Here is a 13,611-nt window from a genome sequence, read left to right as displayed (position 1 = left end):
AAAAAAAAAGAAAAAAAAAAAGAAAAAAGAGCATTTGCTGCTATTGCAGAAGACCTGGGATCAGTTCCCAGTACCCATATGGTACCATAACTGTCATTAACTTCAGTTTCTAGGGATCTCACACCAGTCTTTTGGCCTAAACACATACTGCATACACATAGAGTACATATGTGCAGACAAAATACTTACACACATAAAAGTAAATAAAAAAACCTTCCCTGGAACTCATTATATAGACCAGGCTGTTCTCAAATTTACAGAGATACGCCTGCCTCTCTGCCTTTGGAGTGCTGGAATTAAAGGTCTACACCATTATACTCAGTCATAAATTACAACACCAAAAATCTTAAAAAAAAAAAAAAAAAAAAAAAAAACCTAGGTATGACGGAGCATGCCTATTAATTTCAGGACTCAGGAGACTGCAAAGAACGATCAAAAGATACCAAGTTTCAAAAAATAAATAAAATAGAATTTCCTACGAAACATTCCATATTTTAATCATTTTCTTCATGCATCAATACTACCATCACTAGTATACTGCAAGGGTAGTAATAGATTCTTTTACAAATATCCAGTCACTCAAGCTTTACAACTACCATTACAAATATCAAACTTAAGCTGGGCATGCTGGTGCACAACTTTGATCCCAGAACTTGGGAGGCAGAGACAGGTAGATCTGAGTTTGAAGCCAGCCTGATCTACACAGAAAGTTTCTAGATAGCCAGGGCTACATGGAGAAACCATGTCTCAAAAACAAAATCAAGTTTATGTATTTATTACCATTTTACAATTACCATTTTACTATCAGTTACACTTTAAGTAACTTGAAGGGACCAAAATGATCAGCAACAGGGATTTCATATGCCTGTCTATTTTAGTGGGTCTTTTGCATAAGGGTAATAGCTACTAAACCATAGCCTGAAATTAATGAACAAATATTCTTAACTCACTCAGCTACCTAAAAAGACAAACGGAATTCCCATTTTTCAGATGAGGAAGCTTACCCTCAGTGAAGTAAACTGACTATAAAGTTGCCAGGTACTGTAAAGACTGAGAATACAATGTGCTTTTCAGAGGCAAGAGGATTTCTGAGTTCGAGGCCAGCCTGTTCTACAGAGTGAGTTCCAGGACAGCCAGGGCTACACAGAGAAACCCTGTCTCCAAAACAAAACAAAACAAAACAAAACGTGCTTTTCAATTCAGGTGCTTTTCCCTATACACCAAGAATAAAGGCCACATCTATCCCTGGAAGTTACCCTTTTCTTCCCCAACCTTTACCAGGTTAGGGTCCCTGATCAAAAGCACCACCACTTACCTTTTCCAACAGAGCCTTTCGTAAACGCCGCTCCTCTTGCACCATAATGAACATCTCCTTATGTACAGCTGCTGCCAGGTTCAGGTCCAGCTTCTCAGGGCAGGCAGCCATCTTGCAAATGAGCTCCTCATGAGAAAAGACACAATATCTTCGTAGCCGGCGGTAGTGCTCAATGCATTGGCGCCCAGCAGGCAGCTGTGGATAGGTTCAAAGTTGAACTTGACCAACCCTGAAGGAAGCAGTGAATTGGCTTCCCTATCTTTCTGCTTCTCCTACCAGCCCACCACACTCCAGACTCACCCAGTCAGCAGTGCAAAAGTTGACTGCCTCAGCAAAGTTGTAGCCTTGGTTGAAACCACTGTGGTAAGCACGAGGAAAAGTGATGACGAATTCTCCTGCACACTGGTTTGTGCGAACAACCTAAGGGGGGTAAAGAAAGGCTAAGACCATTGAGATAGAGGCTTTCAAGTTGTAGGCAACCTGATCTAAAAGCAGGGTCCTAAATGAGAGAAAGGAAAGCTTCAGAAAAGAGCCTGACAACAAAGTCTGGGCCTCTGCTCTGAAAGGTGATTTGTGTCACAAGTGGCAGGAAACATATGCATTAAACCACTTCAACTTTCCTAGTAATATTTTACTAAAATTAGAAATACCAGTTTCTACTAAGATGGTCATGACTTTCCATTTAATATTTATTTTAATATAGTTTTGAGAGTCAAATACTTCTACAATATTGATTATTAAACCATCAGGTGCTATTATTCTCTCCTTCCCAGAGTCAATCATATTAATCTCTTCTGATTATTTAAACATTAGCTTTAATCAATCTAAATAATATAGAGCTGGACTAAATTAACAGTAGCATTAGCTGGCTAGAAAAATGGCTCAGCAGTTAAGAATATACACTGATCTTGCAGAGGACCAGAGTGAAGTTCCCAGTACCCATACTGGCTCATAAGCACCTAAAACTCCAGCTCCAGAGAATCCAATGCCCTCTTCTGACCTCCACAGGCATCTGCACCCACATACACATACCTTGCATAAACACATAACTAAAAATCTTTTTAAAAACAACAAAAAAAGCAGCAGCATCCACCTTTTCAATTTGTTAAATTTTCTATACATATACTTACTTGAGTCTTAACTTTCTGATAAGAATCTAAACATCCTTTCCTATACATTTTTACTTTTCTGTTAAGTCAGCTTTGGGTTTTTTGGGGGTGTGTGTGGGGGGTGGTTACTTTGTTTTTTGGAGACAGGGTATTACTACCTATGTAGCTCAGGCTAGCCTTGAACCCACAGCCCTGCTTCAGCCACTCCAGTGTTGGGATTATAGGTGTATATCAACACACAGATTTCTTATCTTTTTCATCTGTACCACTTATCTTCCTTCAATCTTGTGACAGATCTCATTTCCTAGATCCTATGCTCTTTGTTAATTTATTACTTTGCTGTGCCTGAACATGGTCAGAAAGCTTATTTGGGAGGGAGATGTTTAGTCTAACTCTTACAGCTGACTGCATATAGAATTCCAAAATAAAAATCATTTCAAAGGATTTTTGTTCTTTAAGACTCTAGCCCTGGCTGACCAAGTACACAGTATATAGACCACAGTACCCTTGAACTTGTGGCAATTAACGTACTTGATTCTCACAACTACTGAGATTATAGGTATTCTGAAGTCCTTTAAAAGGTTTCAATGCTGTTAAACGATTTCTCATTTAAACCTGTTTCTTCTTCAAGATGTTTATGTGATTCTTCTGCTCTCGGTGTTTAACAACAAAAAAAAAGTTCACAAGATCTATCTTCGTGTGGATCTATTTTTATTCATATACTAGGTAGGCCACTTTGATTCAAGAAACAATCCTTCAAGAAAAAATTTTTTAGGGCTCTAGAGGCTCAGCAGTTAAGAGAACTGGCTGCTCTTCCAGAGTACCCAGATTCAATAGCCTACACTCACATGGTGACTAACAATTTCTGCAGCCCTACTTTCAGAAGATGCAATGCCCTCTTCTGGCTTTCACGGGTACCAGTAATGCACATGGTGTACAGATAAGACATGCAGACAAGACAAACAAACATAAAATAAGAATCTTGGTCGGGCGGTGGTGGCTCACGCCTTTGATCCCAACACTTGGGAGGCAGAGGGAGGCGGATTTCTGAGTTTGAGGCCAGCCTGGTCTACAGAGTTCCAGGACACCCAGGGCTACACAGAGAAACCCTGTCTCAAAAAAACAAAACAAAAAAATCTTACTTTTTAAATTTTATTAATAATTCTACCATTTATCTACTCTTTGTGATTTCTATTATCTGATACTATACAGATGATTTTTCCTACCTTTTCTCATTTTTATCTTTTCATCCTATTATTTCAAGTACTTATTTTCTGTTTTCCCCCCTTTTCTGGATTTCACTTTTGCTATCAAAATTTCAATGTCCCAAGAGCTCAGTAGTTTCTTTATATGCATTTTGAAATAGCATATTGCGTTTCAGAGAGGCAGTCCCTCTTATTCAAGACTCTTTGTGGAAGCCCCCTACATATAACATTGTTTTTCCTACACATACATATAAATGGGAATTTAATGAGGACTGTTTCATCTATTTTTTTTAGAGATTTATTTATTATTATATGTAAGTACACTGTTTTTAAAAGATTATTTATTTTATTTATGAGTACACCATAGCTGTCTTCAGACGCACCAGAAGAGGGTGTCAGATCTCATTAGAAATAGTTGTGAGCTACCATGTGGTTGCTGGAATTTGAACTCAGAACCTTCAGAAGAGCAGTCGGTGCTCTTACCCACTGAGCCACCTCTCCAGCCCCTGACTGTTTCATCTTAACAATGTATTTTTTGCAGTCTGCAGTGTGACAAACCTGACACCTTTTTTCCCCCTTTTACAAGATCCTAGCAACCTCAGCATATATATTTTTTTCCTTTCCTTAAGTTGTAACTTCACAGAAAAAAATACACTTCTCTTGTCATATCTGACCTCCCTACTCTTATACGTAAAGACATTATTATGTAAGTCGAGGGTTGTTTGAAAGCAAGCACTACCATACTTTGGCAGTCAATCTACTAACCAAGACAGACTCAGTGACTAACAATATGGGTAGCATCTAGGGCATGGTGCAATGGACAAAAGGATGAAAGAATGATTAATGCCTCAGGTAGGGCCTTAGGACAGAGTATAGTAACATTAGATCTCACTACCCTACATAAAATAGCATATCATTTTAAAGCAATTGTTCATTTATGGAATTTCTTTTTTGTTTGTTTTTTTTTAAGACAGGGTTTCTCTGTGTAGCCCTGGCTGTCCTGGAACTCTGTAGACCAGGCTGGCCTCAGAAATCCACCTGCTTCTGTCTCCCAAGTGCTGGGACTAAAGGCGTGTGCTACCACTGCCCAGCTGGAATTTCTTACTTAATATTTTTGGGCTACAATTGATCATGGATCTATGAAAGCAAAATGATGAATATTGGATCATGTTAATGGAGTCTGTTTTCCTTTTAAAGTTTATTCCTTCCTGGCAAGTCTATTTCTCCAAGTTGCTTTCTTACTATTTGGTTCTATTTTTTTCTTAGGTTTTTTGTTTGTTTCATTTTGATTACATGATAATCTGGGTTTCCCTACTTATTCTTAAGAAACAACAACAACAACAACAGAAAAGCTGAATGAAACCTCCACTCCAAAAAGTACGTAGGTGACATTTATCAACTTGTGAGTTTCACTGCAGGATGAAAGGTAAACCATTTAATCCGGGAAATTCTAGAAAGTTGTTTTCTTCTTATAGTCAGATTCCCAAATTCCCTTTCCCTTCCTAAAAATACTCATAGTTTCTGTCTGCAGGAAACGACCCAGTTGACAACAAACTAACAAGTAAATGAGGAAAGTGGCCAGGATCCAGTATGTACACAAAGATGAATCCTACTGTTTTTACCCTGATTAGAGTAAAAACATCTTTAACTGTACTAGCTATACCATGGAGATCTCAATCCTCTGTTCTAATTTTTTCAGAAATTAATCTTGGAAAGTGAGGAGGCAATGTCACATATCAGATAAAATGATGGGAATCTCAGTTTCTTTTATAGACATGAAACCATCCACCATTATCCCCAGAATGCCAGGTACTGCTGAGTGTAACTCATAAGTGATCATAAAGTATTAAATCATGTTGGTTCTCAGTAGTGGCTTAAGATTCAATTGACTGGGGCTAGAGAAATAGCTCAGTGGTTAAGAACACTTGTTGCTCTAGAAAAGACTTGAGTTGGGTTTCCAGTACCCACATCTGGTAGCTTACAGCCTTCTGTAACTCCAGGACCAGGGAATTAATAATCACCTATTGGCTTCCAAGGGCAGCTCCCTGACACCCCAACCTGTGCCTCACATATTCATACACTTGCACTCACATATGTATGTATACACACACACAAATAAAAGTAAAATAAACCTAATTTCTTAAAAAACAGACTGAATTGTAGTGTCTGCCTTTTAGGGTCAAGACTTTTATTGTTAGGGCTGGGAAGATGGCTCAATGGTTAACACTTGTTGCTCTTATTAGAGGACTCAGGTTTGATTCCTAGTACCCACATGGTGGCTCACAACCATCTGTAACTATAGTTAGTTCTGGGGATCTGATGCTTTCTGACTTCTCAGGCATCAGGCACACACATAGTACACATAAATACATGCAGGAAAAACACTCAGGCACAAACCTAAAAATAATTTAACATCAATTAAAAAAAAAATTATCATTGTGTCCTGGTTTTTCTATCTCTATGATTTATTTTTTTAAAATCACCTTTTGTCATCTTACTGGGTTTCAATAAGAAGTAGAAGTAGCCATTTACATGTTTAATTTGTTTCTTTAACCAAGAAGTTTCACAAACGTTTAAAGATGAACATTCAATGCACAGTGAAAGGATAAGTGCCAGGTTAAGAATCAAATTCTCCCTGAAAAGTACATTTTCTTTCTTTCTTTTATTATTATTTATTTACTTGGTGCTAGAAATTAAAGTCATGATCTTTGAGCTATATATCCATCTCACTAACTTGCTAATACATAAAGAGCCTGGTTTGTTTCAGCTCATTAACTCTGCTAAAATTCCAGAAAAATTTGAGGCATATCAATATCTAATATAAATCTTCCTATTAATGATGTATCACTATCACATTTTCTTCTTAAATGAGTCAGCCTCAAAACACTTCTTGCTTTTATTATTGCTATGGCTTCCACCAATCACCAGAAACGCTTTGTAAATAATATTAACAACAACAATTCTGACATCAACCAAGCCCCTCTGGAATAAATTCCATGATTACATAGATAAAGTCTAGCAGGCGGGGCTGGCGAGAAGGCTCAGCAGGTAAGAGCACTGACTGCTCTTCAGAAGGTTCGGATCCCAGCAACCACATGGTGGCTCATAACCACCCTTAATGAGATCTGACGCCCTCTTCTCGTGCGTCTGAAGACAGCTACAGTGAATTACGCCGGAGAGCAGGGTGGATCGAGGGGGGGCGGGGGCAGAGCGAGGGGGGTCAGCAGAGATCCTGAGTTCAACAGCAGCCACACACATGATGGCTCACGGCCATCTATCTGTACAGCTACAGTGTACTCATACACATGAAATAAATAAAATAAATCTTTAAAAAAAATAAAGTCTGGCAGGCAAATTCTTACTCTTTTAAATAGGACCGTGCAATGGATAGCACCAAATGTTCATCTTTTAAAAATTTGTGAAACTTCTTATTTAAAGAAACAAATTAAATATATAAATAATTTTACAAACCTGGTCCAGATAACGCAAGTCTTAAATGGCCCAGTCTGCTGTTCTATGGTGTATTCCAACTTATTTTAATTGTTTACTGTTCTTTCTTCCAATTGTGCGTACAAACCCAAGACAGGAATTGCTTTATTGACCTTTAGGGTGGTGACCCACAGTGGCCTTACTCACAGAAAGTACTTTATCTATTTTATGATTTCATAGATGCAAAAACCGAGTTCCAGAGAAGCCTCAGCTAGCAGACCAGGAAAATAATGTTCCTAATTTCCTCTTAAGCTTATTTTGCCAATGTTAGTTTTGCTTGTTTTGTGGTACTTAAAAAAAAAAAAAAAAAAGTACCCCTATCTAGATATGGTGGTACATTTCGACAATTCCAGCATTTAGAAGGCTAAGGTAGGAGAATTACAAGTTTGAGGCCAGCCTGAGCTACCTAACAAGTTTAAGGCTAGCCTAGTGAAACAGTAACTCAACAACTAACAAACCACAAGAAGTAGTCATTCTATTCTACAGGTATTAAAAATGAGAAATATGGTTTTTCCATCATATAGGCCCTGGAGAACAAACTCAGGTCTCTATGACCCACTGAGAGAGCCCCCCACAAAAGACCAAACAGTATTCTACTTGCATGAACAAGCAAGGAAGGCAAAAATAGAACCAGAAAATAAATTAAACGCTCACCTAGTATGGAGAATGACTGTGAATAAGGGGTTTTTCTGGGGTGGCAAAAATGTTTTAAAATCAAATTACAGTGACAAAAGCAAACCTCTCTAAGCACATCTAGATTATACAATTAAAATGGATGAATTTTACAAAATATAAGTCATACCGCAATTAAGGTTGTTTTTAAAAATTACAATGGTAGTTATAAAACCATACTAGACAAATACTGTCATGAGAAATATACCAGGTATATTTGTAAGAACAAAGGCACTCAGAAAAAATTTCTTTCCTTGCCTAGTACTGGATACTGAACATAGGTCTTTGTGAATGCTAGACAAATGTTCTACTGAGCTACAGGCATTGAACTTAGGAGCCTTATGACTCAGCTTCTCAAACAGTTCATGTTATATATAAGGCACACAACATCAAACCAGGCTATTTTAAAATTCTTTAGTAGCCACATTAAAAAAAAAAAAACATATATATATGTATGTATACATATGTATGTATGTATGTATATAGATACATACATATATATATGTATATATATGTGTGTGTGTGTGTGTATATATATATATAGCCGGGCAGTGGTGCCTTTAATCCCAGCAATTGGGAGACAGAGTGAGTTCCAAGACAGCCAGGGATATAACAGAGAAACCATGTCTGGAAAAAGAAAAAATTAAAGAGAAAAAAGAAAAAAAGGAGAAAAAAGAAAAAAATTATATAAATAAAAAAGTTTTAAAAAACAGGTAAAATAATTTTAATGTATTTTAGTTAACAAAGTCATAATATTGTTGTCTCAATGTGGTAAACAAAAGTATTCATGAGATACTTTATACTTTACATTAATACTAAATCTTGAATTACAACACTCATTTTATACTCTCAGTACATCTGGTGTGGGACTAGGCACATTTGAAATGCTCGGTGGCCACATGTGACTAATGGGTATTAAGCTAGACAGTGCAGTTCTAGGTCGTACATACAAGAAATTATAAATTCACAGTTTTACCAATATATCAAACTCGACATAAACAAAACAAAACAACAAAAAAAACAAAACCCCACCACAGAAATAAAACAAATGTTTAAGATAGTTGGAATAGGAAATGATCAATTTTCCGTTTTTGGGAAAGAAGATATGCTTTTTGAAAAGAAATGACCTACCGGGTAGTAGTGGCACATGCCTTTAATCCCAGCACTTGGGAGGCAGGGGCAGGCGGATTTCTGAGTTCGAGGCCAGCCTGGTCTACAGAGTGAGTTCCAGGACAGCCAAGGCTATACAGAGAAACCCTGTCTCAAAAAAATAATAAAAAGAAATGACCTCTCCGAAAGGAAGGGTAGTATGTATATTGGGGGTGGGGAACACACAACATGACATGACACAAAGACTTAAAGCTTTAATGTAGTGGTCACCAGTTCCATCTGTGCTGTCACAAATAATAAGATTTTATCCTTTTTTTAAAAAAAAGGTTTGTTTATTATATGTAAGTACACTGTAGCTGTCTTCAGACACCCCAGGAGAGGGTGTCAGTTCACATTACAGATGGTTGTGAGCCACCACGTGGTGGCTCAGATTTCAACTCAGGACCTTTCGGAAGAACAGTCAGTGATCACTCTTAAATGCTGAGCCATCTCTCTAGCCCCGATTTTAACCTTTTTAATGGCTGAATAGCATTCCAGTGTGTATATTATATGTTACATTTTCTTTAGTTGATAGACATCTTGGGCAGGTTTCCTTCTCTTGGCTGTTTTGTAAATAGTGGTACAGTAAACATGGGAGTGCAGATATCTTTTCAAAATCCCAATTTTGTTTCCTTTGGTTATAGAACCTGTAGTAGAATTGCTATATCATATGGTAGTTTTATTTTCAAAGTCTTTTTTGTTTTTTTGTTTTTCTTTTTTGGTTTTTCGAGACAGGGTTTTTCTCTGTATAGCCTTGGCTGTCCTGGAACTCACTCTGTAGACCAGGCTGGCCTCGTGCTAGGATTAAAGGCATGTGCCAGCACCGCCTGGCTATTTTCAAAGTTTTGAAGAACTTCCATACTGTTTTCCAGCATGGCTATACTGATTTATGTTTTTACAACAATATTTGGGGCTTCCCACATCATTGCTAGTGTTCATGATCATTTTGCTCTGGCTTTGTGCATGCTAGGCAAGTACTCAACCACCTGTTTTCATCCCTTGTCTGTCTTTTTTTTTTTAATTTACTAAAACTTTATTGTACAAAACTTAAAAGTAAAAAATCATCACACAAAACTGTAGCCTGCCAAATTAAAACAAAAAATCCCAGGTGATTTGGATTAGAATGTATACTGCCAATCCGAAGAGCCTAGAGATACTGAAGAAGACAGGCTGAAGAGATGCTTCAGCAGATAAGAGAACTTGCTACCCTTGCAGAGTTTGCTTCTCAACACTCACATAGTGGCTCATAACCACCTATAACATCTGTTCTAGGACATTTAACACTGTTCTCTGGCCTCCATGGCACAACACACATGTGGGGCATATACAGAAACATAGCACACATATACACACAAAAATATATAAAATTAAAAAGAAAATCAAAAAGACTTTCTAGACCTGTCCTTCCTCTATTTCCCTTTTTTAATAGCTAGAACCTAGAGATGATAACAAGCTATCCCTAAGGTAGCCTAAAGTATCCCTCAAACCCATGGCCCAAAGAACTCACTATCACATTGCATATCTAAGCAACCATGATGATCAGACCTCAAAACAACCATACCTACAGCCCAATCAAGGCAGAACAGGAGTAAGAAAAAGCAGGGATAAATCACAAGTGAAGACTACAATTACCAGCACAAAAGTCATCAGTACATCATTCCTATACCTTGCTTATGGTTCCTGGGCACTCACCGGCACACCATGGGACATGAGTGTGTTAGGATTCATGAGGGTGACAAGTTGGTGAAGGAGATCAGGCTGGCTATCAAAAAGCTCAGGTGTCAGTTTCTTCATCACTTCTTCCAAGTGTTCTGCTGCAAGTGATGGGACTCCATACCAGGTTTTTGGCTCACCCCTGCTCAAGTTAAAGGGGATACAGAATGGTCATGTGCATAGTTAGATCATTCTGACTACCTCCCCAGCTTGCCATAGCCCCACTTACCAGTGGAGGTAGTTAATAGAGTAACTCCAGTGATCCTCAATATGCCAGCAAAAGGCTGAGAAGACCATTCCCACATACAGCCATGGTACCTTCATGCCAGATATATCTGCATTGATGTGGCATAATACAGACTGCTCCAATACAGGCATCACATTCAGGTTCCAACCACTTGTAGCATACTCCTGTCAGGTTAAGTGTTTGTACAGAAGGATGAGGATTATGCTAAAGAACTGAGTTTCTGCCCCAGGACAGAGGACTGAGCAAATTTGGGCTCACAAATGCTAGGCAAATGTTCTATCACTGTAACCTGAGTTCTTTCTACTTTTGAGACACGGTCTCACTAAGCTACCCTGGCAGGCCTTGAGCTTATAATCCTCTTGCCTCAACCTCCTGAGTAGCCTGGGATCATAGGCTACATAGGGATCATAACTACCAAGCCCAGATTTTTTTTTTAAATTTTGAGTGAGTGTGTGTGTGTAGTGTATTTTGAGTGTATGTTTATGTGGGTACATATGTGTAAACATACATGTAGAGGCCAGAGGTCAACATCAGGTATCTTCCTCTATCATTCTCTATGTTACTTTTTGAGAGAGGACCCATCACTGACCCCAGAGTTCAGCAATTGCCTAAACTGGCTCTGCCTGCCTTCCCTCAGCACTAGTATTAAAGAGGCAAGCTATTACACCTGGCTTTTATGTGGTTTCTAGGGATCCAAACCTAGAGTCCTCATGCTTACAGAACAGTCACTTTACCAATTAAGCTATCTCCTCAGCCTCATTTTTTTGGTTTAAGACAAAACCTCATTCTGTAGCTCAGGCCAACAACATCAATGTCACAGTAAGCTACCTGAACCTCTTAAAGGCTAAGGTTAGATGTTTAGTGATCACACTCAACAAGAACTTAGTTATTTGCTTTCATATAGGGAGTCTTAATATTGGCTTCATACCAAACAACATGAGAGTCTTCTTTGCTTCTTGCCCCCAAATGCGCACACACACAAAATTTCAATTCAATTCACTTTAATTTCATAAAGATTATTGATGTGTAACTACCATAAGGCCTTCTCTGCCAACTGGTTTTCAACAAGTCCTAGGAACTTGAAGTAGTACATACCAGTTAATGTTAGCAACTGGGAGGTTGAGACAGGAAGTTCACAAATTTGAGGCTAGCCTGGTCTACATTGAAATAGCCTTTGTCAAAAAAAAAAAAAAAAAGAAACTGCAGGCAGCAGTACATGCCTTTAATTCCAGCATTCAGGAAGCAGACACAGACAGACCTCTGTGAATTCAAACCCAGTCTGGTCTACATTGGGGTTCTAGGCTAGCTAAAGCTACAAAGTGAAGCCCTGCCTCACCAAAACAATAAAACAAATAAACAAAGGATAGTCTTTCTAATCAATAATGCTACATAAATTGATGTAGCTATATGCAAAAGAATAAAAACAGACTCCCTACTCAGTAACAAAAGTAAACTCTAAACAGATGAAAACTTAAGGAAGGAAGGAAGGGAGGGAAGAAGGAAGGAAGGAAGGAAGATGGGAGGAAAGGAGGGAGAGAAGGAAAGGAAGAAAGGAAGAAAGAAATAAGGAAAAAACCTAACTATGAAATTATGAGATAAAACATGGAAAATGTTATAGGATATTGAAATGGGCAACAGTTTCTTATACAAAACTTGAAAAGCACAAGAAACAAAAAAGATAAATGTTACTATAACAAACTAAAAAGCTCTGCATAGCAAAGGAAACAAAAAGGCAAGCTAGGTATACATGCTTGCAATCCGAGCACTCAGAAGGCTGAGGAGAAAGAAAGAATGCCATACAAGTTTAACAGGAGCTCAGGCCAAGACTACATAGTAAGACCCAGTTTCAAAGGAGAAAAAAACCAAGAAGCCAAAACTCAAAAAGCTAAACAAAACAACACACACAAGCAAAAAGATAACATACGGAATAAGTATTTGCAAACTATTTGCCTAACAAGACGTTAACAACCATAGTTAAAAAAAATGTTGGGCTTGAGAGATGAAGAGCACTGTCTGCTCTTCTGAAGGTCCTGAGTTGAAATCCCAGCAACCACATGGTGACTCACAACCATCAGTAAAGAGATCTGATGCCCTCTTCTGGGGTGTCTGAAGACAGCTACTTACACATACTTACATATAATAATAAATAAATCTTTAAAAAAAAATGTAAAAAAACAAAAAATTCAATAAAAACAGGTAAAACCAGATTTAAAATAGACAGTAGATAAACAGTTATCAACAACTGAAAGATTTAATAATTGTTAAAATGATGACATACAAACATCAAGCAAGTATATGAAAAATGTTCAATATAACTAATCATTAAAGAAACACAAGCCAAGCCGGGTAGTGGTGGTGCACACCTTTAATCCTGGTACTTTGGAGGCAGGGGCAGGCGGATTTCTGAGTTCGAGGCCAGCCTAGGACAGCCAGGGCTACACAGAGAAACCCTGTCTCAAAAGACCGGGAAAAAAAAAGAAAGAAAGAAAGAAAGAAAGAAAGAAAGAAAGAAAGAAAGAAAGAAAGAAAGAAAGAAAGAAAGAAAGAAAGAAAGAAAGAAACACAAGCCAAGCCCACAACATGTTATCACCTGGCTTTAGTGAGAGTGACTTTTATTGCAGGGCATGGTGGTGCATGCCTTTATTTCCAGCACTTGGGAGGCAGAGGCAGGTGGATCTCTGAGTTCGAGGCCAGCCTGGTCTACAGAGTGAG

General features: G+C 38.1%; 1 protein-coding gene across 3 annotated transcripts in view; it reads right to left on the bottom strand.

Moving 5' to 3' along the window:
* The window catches only part of LOC116089874 (lysine-specific demethylase 5C), a 27,975-nt gene that overhangs the window by 8,580 nt on the left and 5,784 nt on the right, over positions 1-13,611 (bottom strand). For all 3 annotated transcript variants that reach the window (XM_031369470.1, XM_031369480.1, XM_031369488.1), the window contains exons 6-9: positions 10,882-11,063; positions 10,632-10,794; positions 1,616-1,735; positions 1,316-1,510 (exon numbers count right to left, since the gene is read on the bottom strand). In XM_031369470.1, coding sequence (XP_031225330.1) covers positions 1,316-1,510; positions 1,616-1,735; positions 10,632-10,794; positions 10,882-11,063 — 660 coding nt within the window. The remainder of the gene's footprint in view (positions 1-1,315; positions 1,511-1,615; positions 1,736-10,631; positions 10,795-10,881; positions 11,064-13,611) is intronic.

Source organism: Mastomys coucha, chromosome X (assembly GCF_008632895.1).
Source record: "Mastomys coucha isolate ucsf_1 chromosome X, UCSF_Mcou_1, whole genome shotgun sequence".
NCBI lineage: Eukaryota > Metazoa > Chordata > Mammalia > Rodentia > Muridae > Mastomys > Mastomys coucha.
This window is presented reverse-complemented; position numbering and strand designations above follow the sequence as displayed.